This window comes from Mycteria americana, chromosome 1 (genome assembly GCF_035582795.1).
Source record: "Mycteria americana isolate JAX WOST 10 ecotype Jacksonville Zoo and Gardens chromosome 1, USCA_MyAme_1.0, whole genome shotgun sequence".
In the NCBI taxonomy this organism is placed as follows: Eukaryota; Metazoa; Chordata; class Aves; order Ciconiiformes; family Ciconiidae; genus Mycteria; species Mycteria americana.
In genome coordinates this window covers 86,928,778-86,945,405 of record NC_134365.1, presented here as the reverse complement: position 1 = coordinate 86,945,405, position 16,628 = coordinate 86,928,778, and the positions used below count along the sequence as shown (strand labels likewise).

The 16,628-nt window shown below is 44.0% G+C and overlaps 2 protein-coding genes across 9 annotated transcripts in view; both read left to right on the top strand.

Annotated features, from left to right (window-relative positions):
• Positions 1 to 859: 859 nt before the first annotated feature.
• On the top strand, positions 860 to 12,166 carry LOC142405311 (olfactory receptor 10AC1-like). The gene is made up of 6 exons (XM_075492500.1): positions 860 to 1,859; positions 2,425 to 2,459; positions 4,022 to 4,080; positions 4,280 to 4,379; positions 9,613 to 9,695; positions 11,977 to 12,166. Exons 1-6 carry the CDS (start codon positions 860 to 862, stop codon positions 12,164 to 12,166), a joined length of 1,467 nt encoding a protein of 488 aa, XP_075348615.1.
• EPHA1 (EPH receptor A1) overlaps positions 12,029 to 16,628 on the top strand; it is a 34,999-nt gene continuing 30,399 nt past the window's right edge. For 2 of the 8 annotated variants that reach the window (XM_075510433.1, XM_075510441.1), the window contains exons 1-2: positions 12,030 to 12,221; positions 15,764 to 15,831. Coding sequence is in view for 2 of the 8 variants with exons in the window: in XM_075510396.1 (XP_075366511.1) it covers positions 12,477 to 12,570; positions 15,764 to 15,831 (162 nt within the window). In the remaining 6 variants the exon portion in view is untranslated. Of the gene's footprint in view, positions 12,222 to 12,252; positions 12,571 to 15,763; positions 15,832 to 16,628 lie in introns of those variants that run through there. The other 6 variants (XM_075510406.1, XM_075510461.1, XM_075510396.1 and 3 more) reach the window with 6 other exon arrangements.

Genomic DNA, 16,628 nt, shown 5'->3' with positions numbered 1-16,628 from the left:
GAGTTTGGAAGTTTGTTTACTTTAACTCTGATGCCATAGGGCTGAGCCAGGCATAAAGATGTAAGCAGCCAAAATGTCAGCGCTAATTTTGTAATCCTCATGTCTAACCACTGACCCCTTCCATCTGAAACCCTGTTTCCATATGAACTTTGAGGCAGATCCATTGTGGGGAAGGGAGAAGCCAGACAGCGAACACCTCAAATTCCCATTAATTTGAGTCAGATTGTAGAGCAGAAGCTCCAGCTCACTGTCTGGTTGTCCTTGTACATCTCTGGCACAGATGTAGAGAACTGCTGTATTGGTGTGAATAGAGAATGAATGGGTCTGCCTGGGAGTGGAAGAACCAGAAGGAGCAGTAGCAGAACGTCTGCAAGACTTAGGTGTTGATGGTCATCAAGATCCCAACACATCCACCTGCAGCTTCTTAGGACACTCAGATCAAGAGGGAGAGTCCAATGATGACTCTCAAAAGCAGGACAGGACAGAGAGACAGTGTCAACTCCTAAAGGGTACGTAACGCATGTTCAAAACCTGCACATGGTCACCAACCTAAGAACAACTCAGGAGGAGTGATGAAGACCCAACAGCTGACATTCCTTATCATCAATGTCATGGCAAAGAATCCTAGGCAGACCATTTGGGGACAAGAACCTTGGTGGTTGTGAGAATATGGGTCTGAGAGTGTGTTGAATGTGACTGAGTGAAATCAGTTTTGTTTTTAAATGAAATCACCTTCCTCCCCACATGATGAGCTTTACTACACTGGTTCTACAGTACTGCAACATTATTTCCTGTATGGAATTGATTGCCAGGCATCAGGTCAAATTCAACTGTGTCCCTTCTGTTTCTCTCCCTGTAGATGCCATGTGAACGCTGCATGGAGAGGGACAATAAGAGCACTGATGCAACCATGGAGTTTTTCCTGCTTGGCTTCTCCGAGCTGCTCTGTCTGCGGGTCCTCCTCTTCATTATCTTTCTCATTGTCCACTTGGTCACGTTGTCAGGGAATGTGATGATCTTCATGGCAGTGGTTATGGAGCCTTCCCGTCCTCCCATGTTTTTCTTCCTCTGTCAGCTCTCTGTCATTGAGCTCTGCTATACCTTAGTCATTGTCCCTAAGGCACTCCTCAGCCTGCTAGAGGTGGATGGCAGCACCATTTCTTTCATAGGCTGTGCTGCACAGATGCACCTTTTTGTGGCACTTGGTGGGGCTGAATGCTTCCTCCTGGTAGCCATGTCATACGACCGTTACGTTGCTATCTGTCAGCCACTTCACTATGTAGCTGTGATGAGTGAGGGGCTCTGCCTCAGGCTGGCTGTGGCATGCTGTCTGGGAGGTTTTGCTGTTGCCCTGGGGTTGACAGTGGCTGTTTTCCACTTACCTTTCTGTCAGTCACATCGTATTAACCACTTTTTCTGTGATGTCCCTGCTGTGCTGCACCTGGCCTGTACACAGAGTTACCCTCCTGAGCTGCCCTTGCTGGCTGCCTGTGTGATCCTCCTGCTGCTCCCCTTCCTCCTAATCCTGACTTCGTATGTTTGCATTGCTGCTGCTTTGTTACATGTCACCTCCTCCGTGGGAAGGGGCAAGGCCTTTTCCACCTGCATTTCACACTTGGCCATCACCTTACTACACTATGGATGTGCTACCTTCATGTACATTCGTCCCAAGTCCAGTTACTCACCAGCTCGAGACAAGATAGTGTCTCTGGTCTATACCAACATTACTCCATTACTGTATCCCCTCATTTATAGCCTGAGGAACAAGGAAATCAGAGGGGTCCTCAGGAAAATGTTGAGGAGGAAGAAAATAGCTCAGCTGAACTGGGATACTATCAGAGCTGTGGTGTGTGTGTGTGGTAAATTTTAGTAGAACAAATGTGTGCTTGTTGGAAAACAGCCCCATAACCATGTTAGGACCAGATTCTCCATAGACTTCACTATGGCAAATATCCAGGCAGAATTCAATGTGCATCAAGTTATGACTAAATGACATCTCTGCTAAAAAAAAAAAAAAAGGTCTTGAACGTAACGCTATACCGAAAGGGATATGCTTTAATACCTTCTGAGGAAGAAGAGCTTTGATCAGTTTGTCGTCTCACTTCTGTGATCACATACAAACTCATACTTAGATTGATGGTCATCTCAGCGCAATCAAAAGATCAACACAAAATTATTTAAAACCGCTGTATTGGTTTCATTATTTTTCTATCAAGATTAAAGTAGAAACTGGAAACTGGGAAGTCAATAAAAAGTTGTAGACTGGTAAGTTTTTCAGCACAAAAAATCTAAAGAGCATTATTGGAAAAGAAATGGAAATTAAGCTGTGGTTTTCTCCAAATTTAGCAGAAGGCTGCATTCCAGCATCCCATCACAAGTGGAAAGATCATTAGTGTAAATTCAACTTACTTTGAATTATTCCAGATAATGAAAATGAAAGTGCCATCGATTTGACAAGAGTATGACTTTCCTACGCCTGTTTTGCAGGAAGCAATCTTTCCTTTCATTGTTCCTATGGCAACATAAAGGCTAAGATACTGGTCTTATCATGTGACTTTTATCAGGAAAGATATATGTATGATGTATGATAGGATGCCTGAGGAGTGTTGAAATCTATCATCGTAAGATTAATAATACGACTGCTACAGTTATTTTAATTTCTTTAGCAAAACCAGTGAGAGTTACAGCACATGCTGGACTACAGCAGACATAAGAGTCTGAAAGGTGCAAAGCAGTGTTATTAGTGTGTTTCCTACAGGTAGGCAGAACAGGATGATTCAGACAAATTAGGGAAGATCAGTTTTGGACAGGAAGAGGGGGGAAAGAAGCAACTTCATTATTTTATTTAATACTTCCCTCCCCCATGGCCCTTTAAAGCCCCAAACTGACCCTATGATTCAGAACCCACCTCTTACATATTAAATAGTTGAGAAAAAATTAAAATGCTTGCTTCTGTTTCTCTGTCTAATCCAAAGGAATTTCAGCACCTCAGCTGCCCTCAGCTCTCTCCCCTGGCAGATTGAGAGAGCAGAGCAATATTTGCTTTCTCTGGGCTACAATCATTAAAAATTATGGTAAGTGGATTTGACTAATGTAAAAAATTGGCACTGTAACTAAGGAAGCTAACTGGAGCCATCTGACAAAAGAGAAATGTGGAATTTAAAACTCACCTTAAAAACTGACTTCAAGTTGACAGTCTAGCTAGGCTAAAATATTAACACAGAATATTGCCTCTCATGTCAATGAATACCTAATTACTGCTGTGAGCAAAGGTTTAGCTGCATTATTTAAAATGATCAAAGTTGTAGTGAACATTTCAATCACCTGCCAGGTCTTCCAAAAATGAGAAGGGGAGGGTCTCAATAAAAGCACTTTACTTTCTAATAGAGAAATACTTTAGAAGTACATCAGAGAAGTACTTTGAATCAAACACTATTAAAGGATTTAAAGACAGTAAATAACTGTAATGAGCACAGGACAAAACTGAAGCATCAATTCCAAATCCTGTCAAATCAAATCAAGCTTTGAAGTTCATGCTACTGCAAGCAGTGGGCTGGACTAGACACCTCCAGAGGTCCCTTCTGAGATTAGTAGGATTCTACAGCAGAGGTTTCTAGGAGGTATTGATATGCTCAAATACCTGGCAATAAAACTAAGGGAAAGAAAGACACTGAGGTTCATAGTACTGATCAGAACCTTGGTAGAGGGGCCCCCACGTGTTTCTGGCAGCTGTGGGCATGGGATAGCAGAGCTATAACTATCATCTTCTGCTAGCTGTGAGAAGATAGCAGGGCTGTGTCCTGAACTAGACATGTTCCTCATGAACAACTGCTGACTGGGGGCACCTTGGCAGACCCGTCCTCACTGCAAGGATATGGATGATGCCTTTGGGAGGGATGACATGACTGAAACAGCAGCCAGGCTAGACTCCCAGCTCTTTAGTTCTGAAATACATGTGGGAAGCACAACAAGCAATGGAGGCTTTCTGCAAAGACACTGTTTCCACCCAATGTCCTTGCAGATGAATGGAGTGAAGAGATATCCCAGAGCCCAAGATTATCCCCCATCCTATCCCCATCAGTATTCCCAAACATAATCATAGCACCCACGGCTCCTCTCCTATGTCCAGCTGTGTTGAGTGCAGGGCTTTGCTGTATACATCTGTAGAGAGGACTCAGGGATGAGAGTGGGAAGGGGAAGCTTATGATGTAAGAGCAGCAACAACATATATGAGATGTCAGAATCACGTCCTTTTTAAATGTTATCTTTCAATTGCCAGGAGCTGCCTGAAGTCCCTTTTCTACCACCTCCCTTTACAAGTGGCTGTTTCAGTCCTGTTGACCCAGTATGCTGTATCTTGTGAGCTGGAAAATGCCCAAGTGAGTAAGACAGCAATATCCCTGATGTAGGGCATGAGCACAGAAAAAAATATAAGAATTTCTAAGTCCTTTTCAGAACTTCACAGGCAACAGCAGGATCCAGCCAGGCAGTGCAGAGTTAGACAACTGCATATTCCACCTCCAATCAAAGACAGATAGGGCAAAGATCTTTCCATGGGCATCACAACTGTCTGGGTATGAGTTGGGGACCTGCATTCCACAAATGGTCCTGTCCTTTCTTGGAAGGAGAATGCCAACCTCCCCAAATTTGCAGAGGTCTGAGATCTGGCAAACACAGGTGTCATGAGGTTTTCTGATGAAACCAGCTAAGACATCTCTAAGAATCCCTTCATGGTTTACACAGCCATAAAAACAGAGTATTCATCCTTGGTATTAATTTTGTCTAAGGCTTCCCCGAGCAAGGTAGTGGATGAGAACACAGATCTCATCAGTGGCTGAGCACCAGAGCTCAACCTCTAGGAGCTCAACCTGTAAGGCCTGCAAGATCTCATCAGAGCTGTCCATGTGCTCAAAAATGAAGAGGGTTTGGAGGATGATGGCAGAGACGTTGAGTAACATTCAGAGTACTCAAGGTCCAGTACCTTGAATGGTACTTACCATTCAAAGAGGTACCTTCACTCAAGGACCTTGAAATACTTCAAGGAGTTATCTTGAGTGCTACCTACCAGTACCACTGATACTGGTAGGATACCAGTGAAATATCCTTTTCAGTGTAGAGAAACCAGTGAAAGCTCTTTTTTTTTGCACACTGTCATGTTTTGCTGGCAATCCAGGTAAGACATTTCCTAAAAATTTTTCCTATAAATAATCAATCTCCTAAAAGGATTAAATGCACTTGCATTAAAAATATTTCCTTACTTTTCTAGGAGTCTAAATACAAAAAGTTTACTACAGGGATGTGTTTCTGTTATGGGTTGGGGAAGTTGAAATTCTGATGGAAGCCCAATTTTAAGAACATGGGAGAAGTTCCAATGTATTCAACTCCCGTTGACAAAGGCATGTTATCACAGCCTATCCATTTTGGCTTACATGGAAAGTGAGTCCACAAGCCACCCTCCTTTTGGATTCTTTAAAAGCTTAGAAAACCTGCAGATAATCCTATATTTACCCAAATAGCTTATTTTGTCCTTTGATCTGAAGCAGAAGGAAAGCATCAAGGTGAAATTAATACAGCTATTTACAACAATGGAGTTGTAGCCAGTGAAAATGGATGTTTGTATAGTATTAAACCTAGAAAGCGGACTTTAATATCATGAGGGTGAAAAGCTGTCAAAGATGGTGATTTGCTTTATTGAGAAAAGGCCCCTGTTTTCCATGTTTATTATTCAGCATGCCAAGGGCAATAGCCGTATTGACTGTGATAAAAACTAGAATTCTATAGGAGTTTCTCTTGCAGATATTTATAGTTAGAAGATTTACAGAAGAAGGGAGATGAGTCCTTCTGAGATTGTTTTGTGCCATTATATGAAATTACTTATCCAGCATAGGAAATATGATAGGATCCTATATGATATAAAAAAATAAAGTCTACACCCCTATAAACAGGCTAATGGGGAACAAATATGCTTAAATATTCTACCCTTCCCCTCCAGAATAAAAAATTTCTAGACTCTAAAAGCTTTCTATTTTTCAACTGGGTTGTTGTGCAGGCCTGAAGTCCCCTTTAATGGGACTGCCTCAGGAAGCAACCAGGAACATGGGACAAGAAATAATCAGGAGACCAAAGTGGAGTTGAGGAATGAGGTGAAGCTCCATGCCAGCTGGTTGGTTTCAGAGTCAGTTTCACTTCGCCCTGCAATCATCTCCACATCAAAAAGCTGACTGAAGGTGCTATTAATAATTCCAGCATTGTATCCCTAACCTAAAGCTCTTGGCTCTAAAGATCTTGCCATGCTCAGTTATCTTCTAGAGAAGTCCAGGAAAAAGTGAGAATGGGAAGGTGAATACCCACCCAGTGTGTCCCCTTGGCTTTACCTGCATAAGTGCAAAGATATGAGACAGTCTGTTTTTACAAATTGGTATGTAAGGATATAAGACCGTCTAGTTCTACAAATTGGTATGTAAAGCTGAGGGAAGACCAGATGGTTCAGCAGCATATGGCCTCTAGCCTAGTCACTGCTGAAAATCAGGTCTCCTAAATCTGTGTTGCATTTTATTGTGGTTTTGGTCTACGGTTGCTTTCAGCATTCATTTTAGTTTTCATGTTTTGATTTAATTAAGAGTTCAAGTTTCAAAAATCAAGTGGGAAGCTGAACTGGGAATAGAGTTGACAGTGAGTTGGGAAGATGTTACCACAATCAATGCCCTCTTTCCACCTGCAAGACAGCAAGGTGTCTGTTTCAATTATCTTCTCTTGATGTCAACATTGAAACCACTCAGGATGAACATAGGTTGTTAACGCAGTGACCAGTGGCAACTATTTTATTTCTGCACACAGGACAGCAACACTACAACAGCAAGAAATAAGGGCAAGCTTACTGTGTTTAGAGTGTGGAGGCAACTGTAATTTGTCAAGAAGAGGACCATAAAATAACTGCAGATTTGAAACAGACATAAAAGTTTTAAAAGCTCTATTAAAAACTAAGAAATTAAAAGATTGATTAACTCACACATTCAGCTCAGTGTAGAAAAAAGGATTTTAAAATCACATTATCAAAGTGACTAGCGATATGGCTGCTTACTACATGTTATTAATGCTAACGATTTTTTTCAATGTTGGTGAGGTATTTTCACACTTAAGCATAATTAATCCAAGAGTGGGAAAGAACAGCTAGAAAATATGAACAAATTACAAATTACAGAGAGGTATGTACTTGTCATGCAGAGACTACTATTGCTATACTTTGAGCTGTGATTCAATTGTTAAAAATATTATAATCCTATTTTTCTACAACTTAGTTGAAGAAGTCATGAGCATCTAGAAATCAAATTTCTCTGGGTCAAATTTTATGTTTATCATACATATGCTGTTATGTTAGTAATGCTCAAGGAGAAATTGAATTCGGCTTTTTTTTTTCTTCTTTTTTTCCCCGAGGTCAGTAATATAAGCAATAAAAAAGTGAAAACGTAATGCCACCAAGATAAATAAATATGTTCAAATGTGCCCAGGAAGCATGTGCTCTCAAAGAGGAATGGTAAGTGTAAAACTGCACTTTTTGGATTTATAAGTATATAATGTTCTATAATATCTATTAGAAAGTAACTAACTCTTGTGACCCAGACTTCTACCACTTAGGGCAATTTTATGAATGGAAATATGAATCCAATTGTATTATGGCTGGGTTTGCATTGCTTCCCACTTGTCTATCCAAAATCTTGCATCTTACATAAGTGAAGCCCTGTTTGGCTTAGATTTTTTTTGTTTTTGCAATAGGTCCCTCAGTCTCTCATGGCTTCACTGTTGACCAAAAGTGTTAACTTGGAGAGAAACAAAATCCCAGCCATCACCAGACAAAACTGATTGCATCACCTTAAACTACGCGTGGTCCTGATGGGTGGGGTGGGCTGCTCTCTGCTCCTGCCACAGCACCTTCAGGCAGCCGGGAGCTCTTGGGCTCCACATCCACTGGACCACCAGGGGGAGCAGGACTGGGATATGAAGGCAAGAGAATTTTCTCAGGTAATTCCTGGGAAAAGAAAGGTCCTCCTCCTCATTTTCAGGATGGTACAATAATTTACTCCTGTTTTGCAAGCCCGATAAGAGCATGGCAGACTATATGCAGGATAGCTTATGAAGAGACAAAAGCCAGAAAGCCTGCAGTTCAGCCAACAATGGAAATATGCTTCTGTGCCTAATTAAGTGTCCAGCCAGGGCATCAGTGGATAGAGAAACACCTATGAGTATGTTGCTGATGAACAAGTAAGTGGAGTCTTATGCAGGGATACTGGACTTCTAGTCCATGTTTAGTCCTTCCCACTGGTATGTTGTCTCTGTTCGGTGGAGAATACATATGGGAAGCTGCCCTCCCATTTTGATTGGAGCCCAAGTAAGGAGCTGTCGACGTTCCTGGTGGCAAGAAGACATGATTGTTCATCTACTAGTGAAGAATAGAATCAGAAAAAGATTAAGGTGGGAAGGGACTACTGGAGGTCTTTAGCCCAAATACCTACTCACAGCAGGTTAACACCAAAGCTGTGTCATGTTGCTCAGGGCCTTGTTCAGGCAAATCCTGTACATCTCCAAGGGTGTTCCTCTCTGGATATGTGAGGAAGAGTAAGGAAGTGTCCCCTGCTTCTACTGGGATGAGCAATAAAAATGAAAACCCAGATCTACACCCTGTCTCTACCAGCTTCATTCATTCCCTTGCCCTTGTTATTCTTCTCAGGGGAGAAAAATAACCAGCTTGAATACTTGGGCTGTCAAGTCTCCAAGTCCCTAAGCTAGGGGTGACCACTTTGTGATCAAGAGTCACTTGTGCTCCTTTGTAGGAGTTTAAAATAAAGTCTGAGTTTCTGAATTAAAAAAGTCCATGTATAAAACTAATTTAACAGCTTAAACCACTAGATGGTAGGATTCTATTATCTGCAGAAAGACTGTCTGAAGTCAGTTTTTTGAAATATTCTAAGATAATTGCTGGTGGAGTAGAGCCAGAAAACTTTCCAAGATAAAAAAGAAAACACTGGAATATTAAACTGTGGTCATGGAGGTGAGAATAAGAGAGAGAGAGAGCACAAATTCTCCTCAGGGAATGAAACATCAAAACAGAACATCCCCTATGTTCTACAGAGCTGTCATAGATTTTTCTTAGAGTTGTAGAGATAGTGGATAAAAGGAGTGAATCAGAGGCCACAGAACAAGGGCAAGTTCCTCCTTTAGACTGAAGTGGGACTTGTTGCAGAATGTGACTGGGGCCCCTGGGAGCCCTATACATCTATGTTACTGTAACACCTTACTGAAAGCCAGTTCAAGATGCACAGATTCAATACCAAAGTGATGCTTTGATAGTTTGGGAAGTAATTTCAAGTGAGGAACTCCAGAGATTGTTTCTAGGTTCCGTTTCATTCATCATCTAGATGAATAATTTAACAGCACAATGGTGAAACTCATAGCTCTTTCTAAAATGTCAGGAGCAGCAAACACAGTAAACAATTTATAAGAAACACACAGTAAAACAATTTATAAGAAACATATGAAAGAGCTCTGTCTGAACTGCAGTTCAAAAGAAGCATGTCCCAACTCAGTCTTGGGAGTGCACTTTGACTGTCCCAACAGTATATCAAGACAAGACCTAGTGCATACCATTCCTCCTCACTTCCCTCACCACAAGCCTACATATCCGTAGGAGGAAAGCCCAGGTGTGTTGTGTAGTGATATTTTCCAGTTACATACCTAATCTCAGCGATACATGAAACAGGATACTGGGAAATGGAAGGAAAAAATATGCCCTGTGATTCAGAAATACTCAAGAGGGACTAGAAACGCAGGATGAGATTCAACCCAAAGACATGCTAAGAGTGAGTTTAAAAGATGCAGTTATCTTCTTACCATCAAAAAGCATGCCAGAGATGGGAAGCTCACTGGGAAGCCACGACAGTGAAAAAGTTGTGGAGCTGTAAATCATAGAATCATAGAATAAGCTTCTAAAGATAAAGATTTTTTGAAATTAAGTAATTTCGGATTTTTTTTTTTTGCACTAGACACTCAGGGAATTAGTTTTGTCCAACAGTTTATAAGGACAAAATCCAACCTTGTGATGCACAAGCAAAAGGATCCTGTCAATGAATTAATCAGCAGAGTTGTATGAATAATTCACATGTAGTACTCCACTATACTCCAGGGTACAGCCTCTGTGTAGATTCCCTCTTTTTCCCTTTGGATCTGCATTTTGGTGGACACATTGGCAAAGCAATGCAGCCGAGTTTTTACAGATATCAGTAAAGTTCCAGGCATTTAGGGTTTCTACTTTTTTATGCTTCCACTTGTTTATAGATTTGGCGCAGATCTTGATCTTGCTGTAACATTAGATTGTATTTTGTTTGACTACCATTGTACGCATTCTGATCGGGAGCTAAGTGAACTTCAATCTACAAAATAACAAAGTGGTTCATACGATTTCTGATGACCGCCATCTGGAATACCCCAATTTCTGCCCCCCATCAGCCAACACTAACAAGGGGGAGAAAATTAAAGTAAATCTTTTTTAGGCCCTCTTCTCCAATAAGCCCTAGTAAATCTGTTCCTGCCTATTCCAAATAGCTTACTCCAAATGTCCTGAGTATCTGCCCACTAATGAAACAGAGACAGAGCATCCCCAGGTTCTTCATCCCAGAGCTTTGGCACTTCTGAGATTCTACAGATGCAAACTCAGGTAGCCCTGAGGAACTGAATGTAAGGCTGCAGCACTGATTTGTTTTGCGTTAGGAAGGATATGAGCTCCTGAGCCTTAGCCTCCAGTTGCAAATGGTTCTTTCCCATTTCATGTCTATGTAGGCCTTGCCTATGTTGTCCTGTCACAAAGGGCAAGTTAGCTGTGGGTCCATCTGCCCCACTGCTACATCATAGACTGAGGAAGGCACAATATTGTACAAATGAAGACTGAAACGGATACATTGCACTAGTGCAAACTCAAGGTATAGGATATAGACAAGGAAACCTTATACTGGTGCTGCAATGGGAATCATTCAAATATGGGGGAAAGGTGGGCATAAAAATCTGAGACTTAGCACTGTAGACTGAGAAAGAGCACTTTAGACAGGATTAAACTGGAATAAATTTAAGATAAACTACTCTGAATGACATTAACATTTGAATTATTTGTACTGATATTTTACTTCATGTGCTGTGTAAAATTTAAAGCTTAGTATTTTAACAATTTGTTCTCAAATTTCTCTTGCCTGTGTTCAAACTTCTTGGGATAGATTTTGGTTTTCCAAGATGTATGGTTAGAGAATCACAGAACTCACTGAAAGATTTAGATGCAAGAAACCTCAGGGTGTCTGTAGTCCCAACCCCTGCTCAGAGCAGGGCTGATTGCAGATAAGTTGCTCACGGCTGTGTGTCCTGGTGAATCTGGAACATCTCCAAGGGTGGAGATCCCCCAGCTTCTCTAGACAACCTGACAAAGTCCTTTCTTTGGCCTTCCTTGGGGAGGAGGAGGAACAAAGCAGGAGGAATCATGCCATCTGTATTTTACAGGGAGGGGTGTAATAGCTGTGTATGAGTGGGAGTAACATCCTTGATGAATGGCAGGAGAGATACAACAAAAGCAAGTTATTTCATATTTATGTCCCTCAGGAAGGAAACTAAAAGTCCCATGAGGTCTTCCTACATGGAGAGAGAATCCTTCTGGCTCAGTTCCTCTCCCGTGATTTTTTTATTGAAAAGCAGGCACCTTCCACCGATGCTAGGGAGCTTACTAAAAGAAAAGCAGTAATTCTGCCAGACAAAGTGGCATGGCTATTGCTCTGTGACATGCTGTCACAGCCTGGGGAACAAAATGGGCCGCTGCCACCGTGTGCAGATGGATTTCTTAAACATCTACTGCAAGGATGGCTCTGGTTTTAGCCACATTATCACAGAGAGAAGCGGACCGAGCGGCCTCTAACGCAGTGTCTGGCCTCTTTCCATCTCTAAAAGAAACCCAGGTCACAAGCGCGCCTCGGGCGGGGCCGGGGGCAGGGGCGGCGGCCAGCCCTGGCCAGGCGCCCCGCCGAGCGCCCCCGGGGTAGAGCCCGGAGAGCCGCCCGGGGACGGCGGCGGCAGCGGCGGAGCAAGAGCGGGGATGGCGGCGAGGGCTGCCCAGGAGGTGGCAATCGGGAGCCTCTGACAGGACTGGAGCAAAGGTGGAAGGAGGATCCCAGAAAAAGGTGGCTGCCTTTAAGGTGGGTTTATTTGCCTGCCAGATGGGAAGTCTGTGACCAGCCCCTTTAAAACAGGTAAAGGCAGTAAGGCTTCTCCACCCACTCGCCTTGATCTTTCATCATAACTGTGGGCCAGGCAGGGAGGTTGTGCAATGTGTGCGCTCCAGTCAGGAACCTGCGGGAGAGGTTCATGCACTGCGAGCAGCAGCCAAGGCTCAGAGGCCTGAGCCGGGAGAGCAGGCAGGGGCTGGGAGCCAGCCCCCTTCTCCAGCCAGCATGGAGCTAAGGACCTGGAGCAACGGGATCAGGCTCTCCCTCCGGCTCCTTCTCTTCTGGGCTCTCCTTCCTCCCGAGGTGCCTGGGAAAGAAGGTAAGCGTGGGACCTGCTGGTCCCTCTGCCTGGAGGGTTGGGCTTGGGCAGGCAGGCAGAGAGGGAACTCTCTAAGGGGCAGGGAACAGGGCCTGGCCAACACGTGTGGGGCCCCAGGGACACCACAGCCCACCCGGAGGGACTGGAGAGGGACTGGGGTGTCTGGGGAGGGCAGGTGGGTGTGGGAGGACGAGGTCCAGGATCAAACCCCGTTCAGCTCTTGGTGGCTCAGTGTGCTGAGCCCAAGTATGTTCCCCCTCTTCCTCTCCACCCCCTCCCAGCTGAAGCACAAATGCCTAGGCATATCCAGTGATCCAAGATAATTCTGCCTCTGTTTGCTTTAAACACAAGCGTTGCAGATAACAAGTTTAAACACAAACTCAGAAGGTTTCTCCCCCCCTTGCCAACACCCCCGCAGGTTCCTCAGGAAGCCCTCTTGGGAGTTAACCCTTGTGAGCAAGAGGACAGTAATTTTTTGGGAGGCTTGGGAGGTGAGACAGACTCTTTCACCTGCCCCAGTGTTGGGAGGTAGAGCTGGGCTTTACAATTTCTTCTTCCACCTCTTCTTTTAAGACTCCCTTGCTTCCCTTCTCTGTTCAACTTAGTCCATTTTATTAGATGTAGTGATCTTTCTTTCTTCCATCTTGGCAGTTGCACAGTGGTTATGAAACATCTGGAGAATGGGAATTTTAATAGAGAGGTGAGGAAGAGTAAATCTCTGTTCTGTTCCCTACCTCCTCCTGCAGTTAATTCCTGCCAGAGATTTCTAGTCTCTGTTTTGCACAGCAAGAGGTGTTGGGGCTTTTCCATCCCAAGGACAGCCCTCTCCTTTGCTGCTCCAGGCTCTCGATCGAAAGGACTTAGTCATAACTGGCAGTTCAGCCATGGGCTCACCTCAGACTCTGCAAGTGCTGAGCACTCTTTTAAAGCGTTCTTGACAAGCACGTTTCTATTAAGGATCCAGCTACATGGATGCAGCTAGCAGACATTGTGGATAAGGCCGGCCTAGGTGAGAAGTAATATAAGGTAGCACCACGCAGGCTCTGGTTTCCGTAAGTGTGTGACCAGTAGTTGGCAGTAACACTCAGGGACTTCCGTGCCAGCTTCTCCCCTATCTGAACCATCTCATTTGGGCTGTGTCTGTGATCCACTCTTCCTTAACGTGTCTATCTGGGAACAGCTCATTTCCCTGGCGTCCTCTCTTATCTGAAGTCTTTCTTCTTTTGCGGGAGACCTCCTCCCATGTGGGTGGACAGCCACGTGAGATTCCTAGCAGTGAGGCTGCGGACCAAAGAGCTAGTAGCCCCAGAGTATTCGTATTCCCTGTGCTCTTGTAGTCTTGCTGACTCATTCTTCCTTTCCTTGGAGAATCCCTGTTGTGGGTTTCACTTTGAGAGGTACTTTTTGAGAATGGACTTCACCCCCTCCAGTGGGCACTCAGCAGCTGAAGGAGCTGCTGCTGGCAGTGCAGTGGCACGGCACACGGGCTGTGCCAGTTTCCCTTCCCAGCTGCTTCTGAGTTTGTTCCTTTCCCTTGCTCTGCTAGAACTTGCCATGCAGCCCCTCTCACTTCCACATCATTGCTTCAGGCCTGAAGTGCGTGGGATAGATATTATCTGGGTGATGGTTCTGGAAGGACAGGCTACCTCACCCTGAGAGGTTTTGGAGACAACAACACAAGAATAGTATCTCAAATAGAGAGACTGAGAGCAGAAGGGAAGTGAGTGAGGAGCCTTGTCTGGACAGGGAGTCTGTGGCTAGGAAGGTTTTGCCATATGACCATGCTGTGAACGGTGCGAACTTGCAAAACCTGGATTCCTGCTTTTCCCTTCTCCCAATCCTGAAAGGGTGTTTCAGAGGTGAGAACAGCAGTGCAATCCCTCTTATCTCTTATTCTGGGCCCACGGCCTGCTTCCTCATTCCACAGGACTCTTGCTGATCTGCACTTTACACACTATTACTTGTAGTTGGCAGGCAATATTTGTAAAGCAGTCAGATGAGGGGGAGGAAATCTGGTTATTTAAATGCCATTTAAATATTTCCCCTCTCCTACCTTTCAGCCCCAAATTCTTTTCTAAGATATTTAGAAATGACCCCTCTGAATACACCCACAGGAATCTAAAGGGGAATCCAAGGAATTTTTCCTGTTTCCTGTGTTCCCAAGCTGGGGCTGTGATAGGTGCACCGAAACCAGTAGTCTGTTCTGGCAGCACCGGCGGACCCAAAGGCAGGCATGAAGCTGCACATCCAGCAGTACAGCTTATTCTAACTCCTCTCCCTTCTCCCTGTTTGCCTATGATACATTTTTAATTTCTCTTTGAATCAAGACTCGAGGGCAAACTCTGATCACATTTTCAGGTTTCTTGGAGGGCTAACAATGAACATACCGCTGAATTTCTCCTTTGTCACGTGACTCCAGGAGCCAAGGCTTAACAACACAGCCATGCAGTGCAATTCTGCAAGAGGTGTCAATGCTATGCCTGGGAGCCATTATTCTCTTACTGTCATGGCTAAAACAGTCATGGGGGGGAGAGAATAAAACGATTTCTAGGCCACCATCAGATGGTGGAACAGCCTGGGTCAGAAGTAGAGGGCTCAGAGGGCTGAGCAACTGATGCATCTCATGGCTTTTGGGTACTGTAATGGTGGAAAGTCCTTCTACAACTTCACACTGCCTCTGTACTTTCCCACAGTGTTTCAAGCACTGAATAGTACCTCTAGGCAACACTGATTGATCTTTTGTGTTGGTAATTTATTTGATCGCCTGCCTCTTCATCCATTTTGTCTGTTGCCTTCCTGTTCCAAGGAAAGATGTGTTCAGCTGCTAATGCTGTGTTCCCATGTCAATAGGCTTCAACCTCCTGCTCCCCTTTTGGGGCAGCTTTAGGAAGCAGAAAAATTTGTCAGGGTTGCTTTTTTTGGATGTATGTGGGTATTACTTGAGAGGAGGGTGGAATGGGAGGGGGGTCTTATGTATGAGGAAAATCTTTTAACTCCTGACTAGCTGCACTGTCTTGTATCTTCCCATCCTTCCCTTAGCTGTGCTTTTTGAAGGTAAAAGATCACAAAGCATGTGGGGCTGAGAGAGGAAGTGCAGGCTTTGCCTTCTGTGACAGAAGGAGGATGAAGCCAGTCCAAGGGCCATACGAGTTGGGTTACTGATTTTTTTTTTTCCCCTTCTTCTGGTGTTCAGTGGATCTACTCGACACAAGCGCTGCGCAGGGTGAACTGGGCTGGCTTCCAGACCCTCCAGAAGTCGGGGTGAGTATACACATTCAAGGAAGGGGAGCCACTGGGAGTACCAAATGATGGAAAAGCATAATTCGAGTTGAAATTTCACTCTGCCTCCCAAATCAGGCTTCTGCAGCTCCACCCTCTCCTGGACATTGTATGCTTTGTAAGTCTCTCTCCCTTGCAGCCCCTTCACCTCTGCAGCCTTACCCACTAGCCAGCTGTTTGAGGACTGATGCCTCATTGAATTCCAGTAGCTCTCAGTGATTAAACACGTCCTTGAAAAATATCATTTCCATGAAGTAATAAAACTTAATGGAGAAAAAGGGAAAAACCAAGTCATCACCCAGTTTTTCATCCTAACATGTTACAAATGCATCTTATGTCTCCTTTTCCAGGCAAATAGCCATGGCAGAAGTATTTCTGTCTCCACGTGTCTTAAGAGTTTAGAATCTTTGTCTGTTTAAGGTTGTTCTGTCTTTTTTTCTCTTGCGTACTAAACTGAGTGATTCAGTTACAAATTTTTTAAATCAGCAGCTGACTGAAGAAATAACTGTTAACTCATGGGGCAGCAATCTCGCCTACTGGGTGGGCTGAAAGGTCCTAGGACTTTACACCCAGCCCTAAGGCTGTGTTTGGCCCACACAGCTAATAATGAGAGGCATTTCCCTTTGTGACTGTAAAATTGAGTTGATAGGAGTAGATTTGAAGCACTTCCGAAACCACTGCAAAATTGGACCCAAAAAGACAGCTGAGCTCTTAGCTGTTTTTGTACAAGTACAGCTATTTTGCATCAAGTATAGTTGAGCAGTCCCTCTAGCATCACA

Coding starts and splice junctions, on each gene's coding strand:
- LOC142405311 (XM_075492500.1), top strand. CDS start 860: ATGCCATGTGAACGCTGCATGGAGAGGGACAATAAGAGCACTGATGCA. Junction 1,860..2,424: donor AGCTGTGGTGTGTGTGTGTG/GTAAATTTTAGT, acceptor GAATTATTCCAG/ATAATGAAAATGAAAGTGCC. Junction 2,460..4,021: donor GTGCCATCGATTTGACAAGA/GTATGACTTTCC, acceptor ATGTCCTTGCAG/ATGAATGGAGTGAAGAGATA.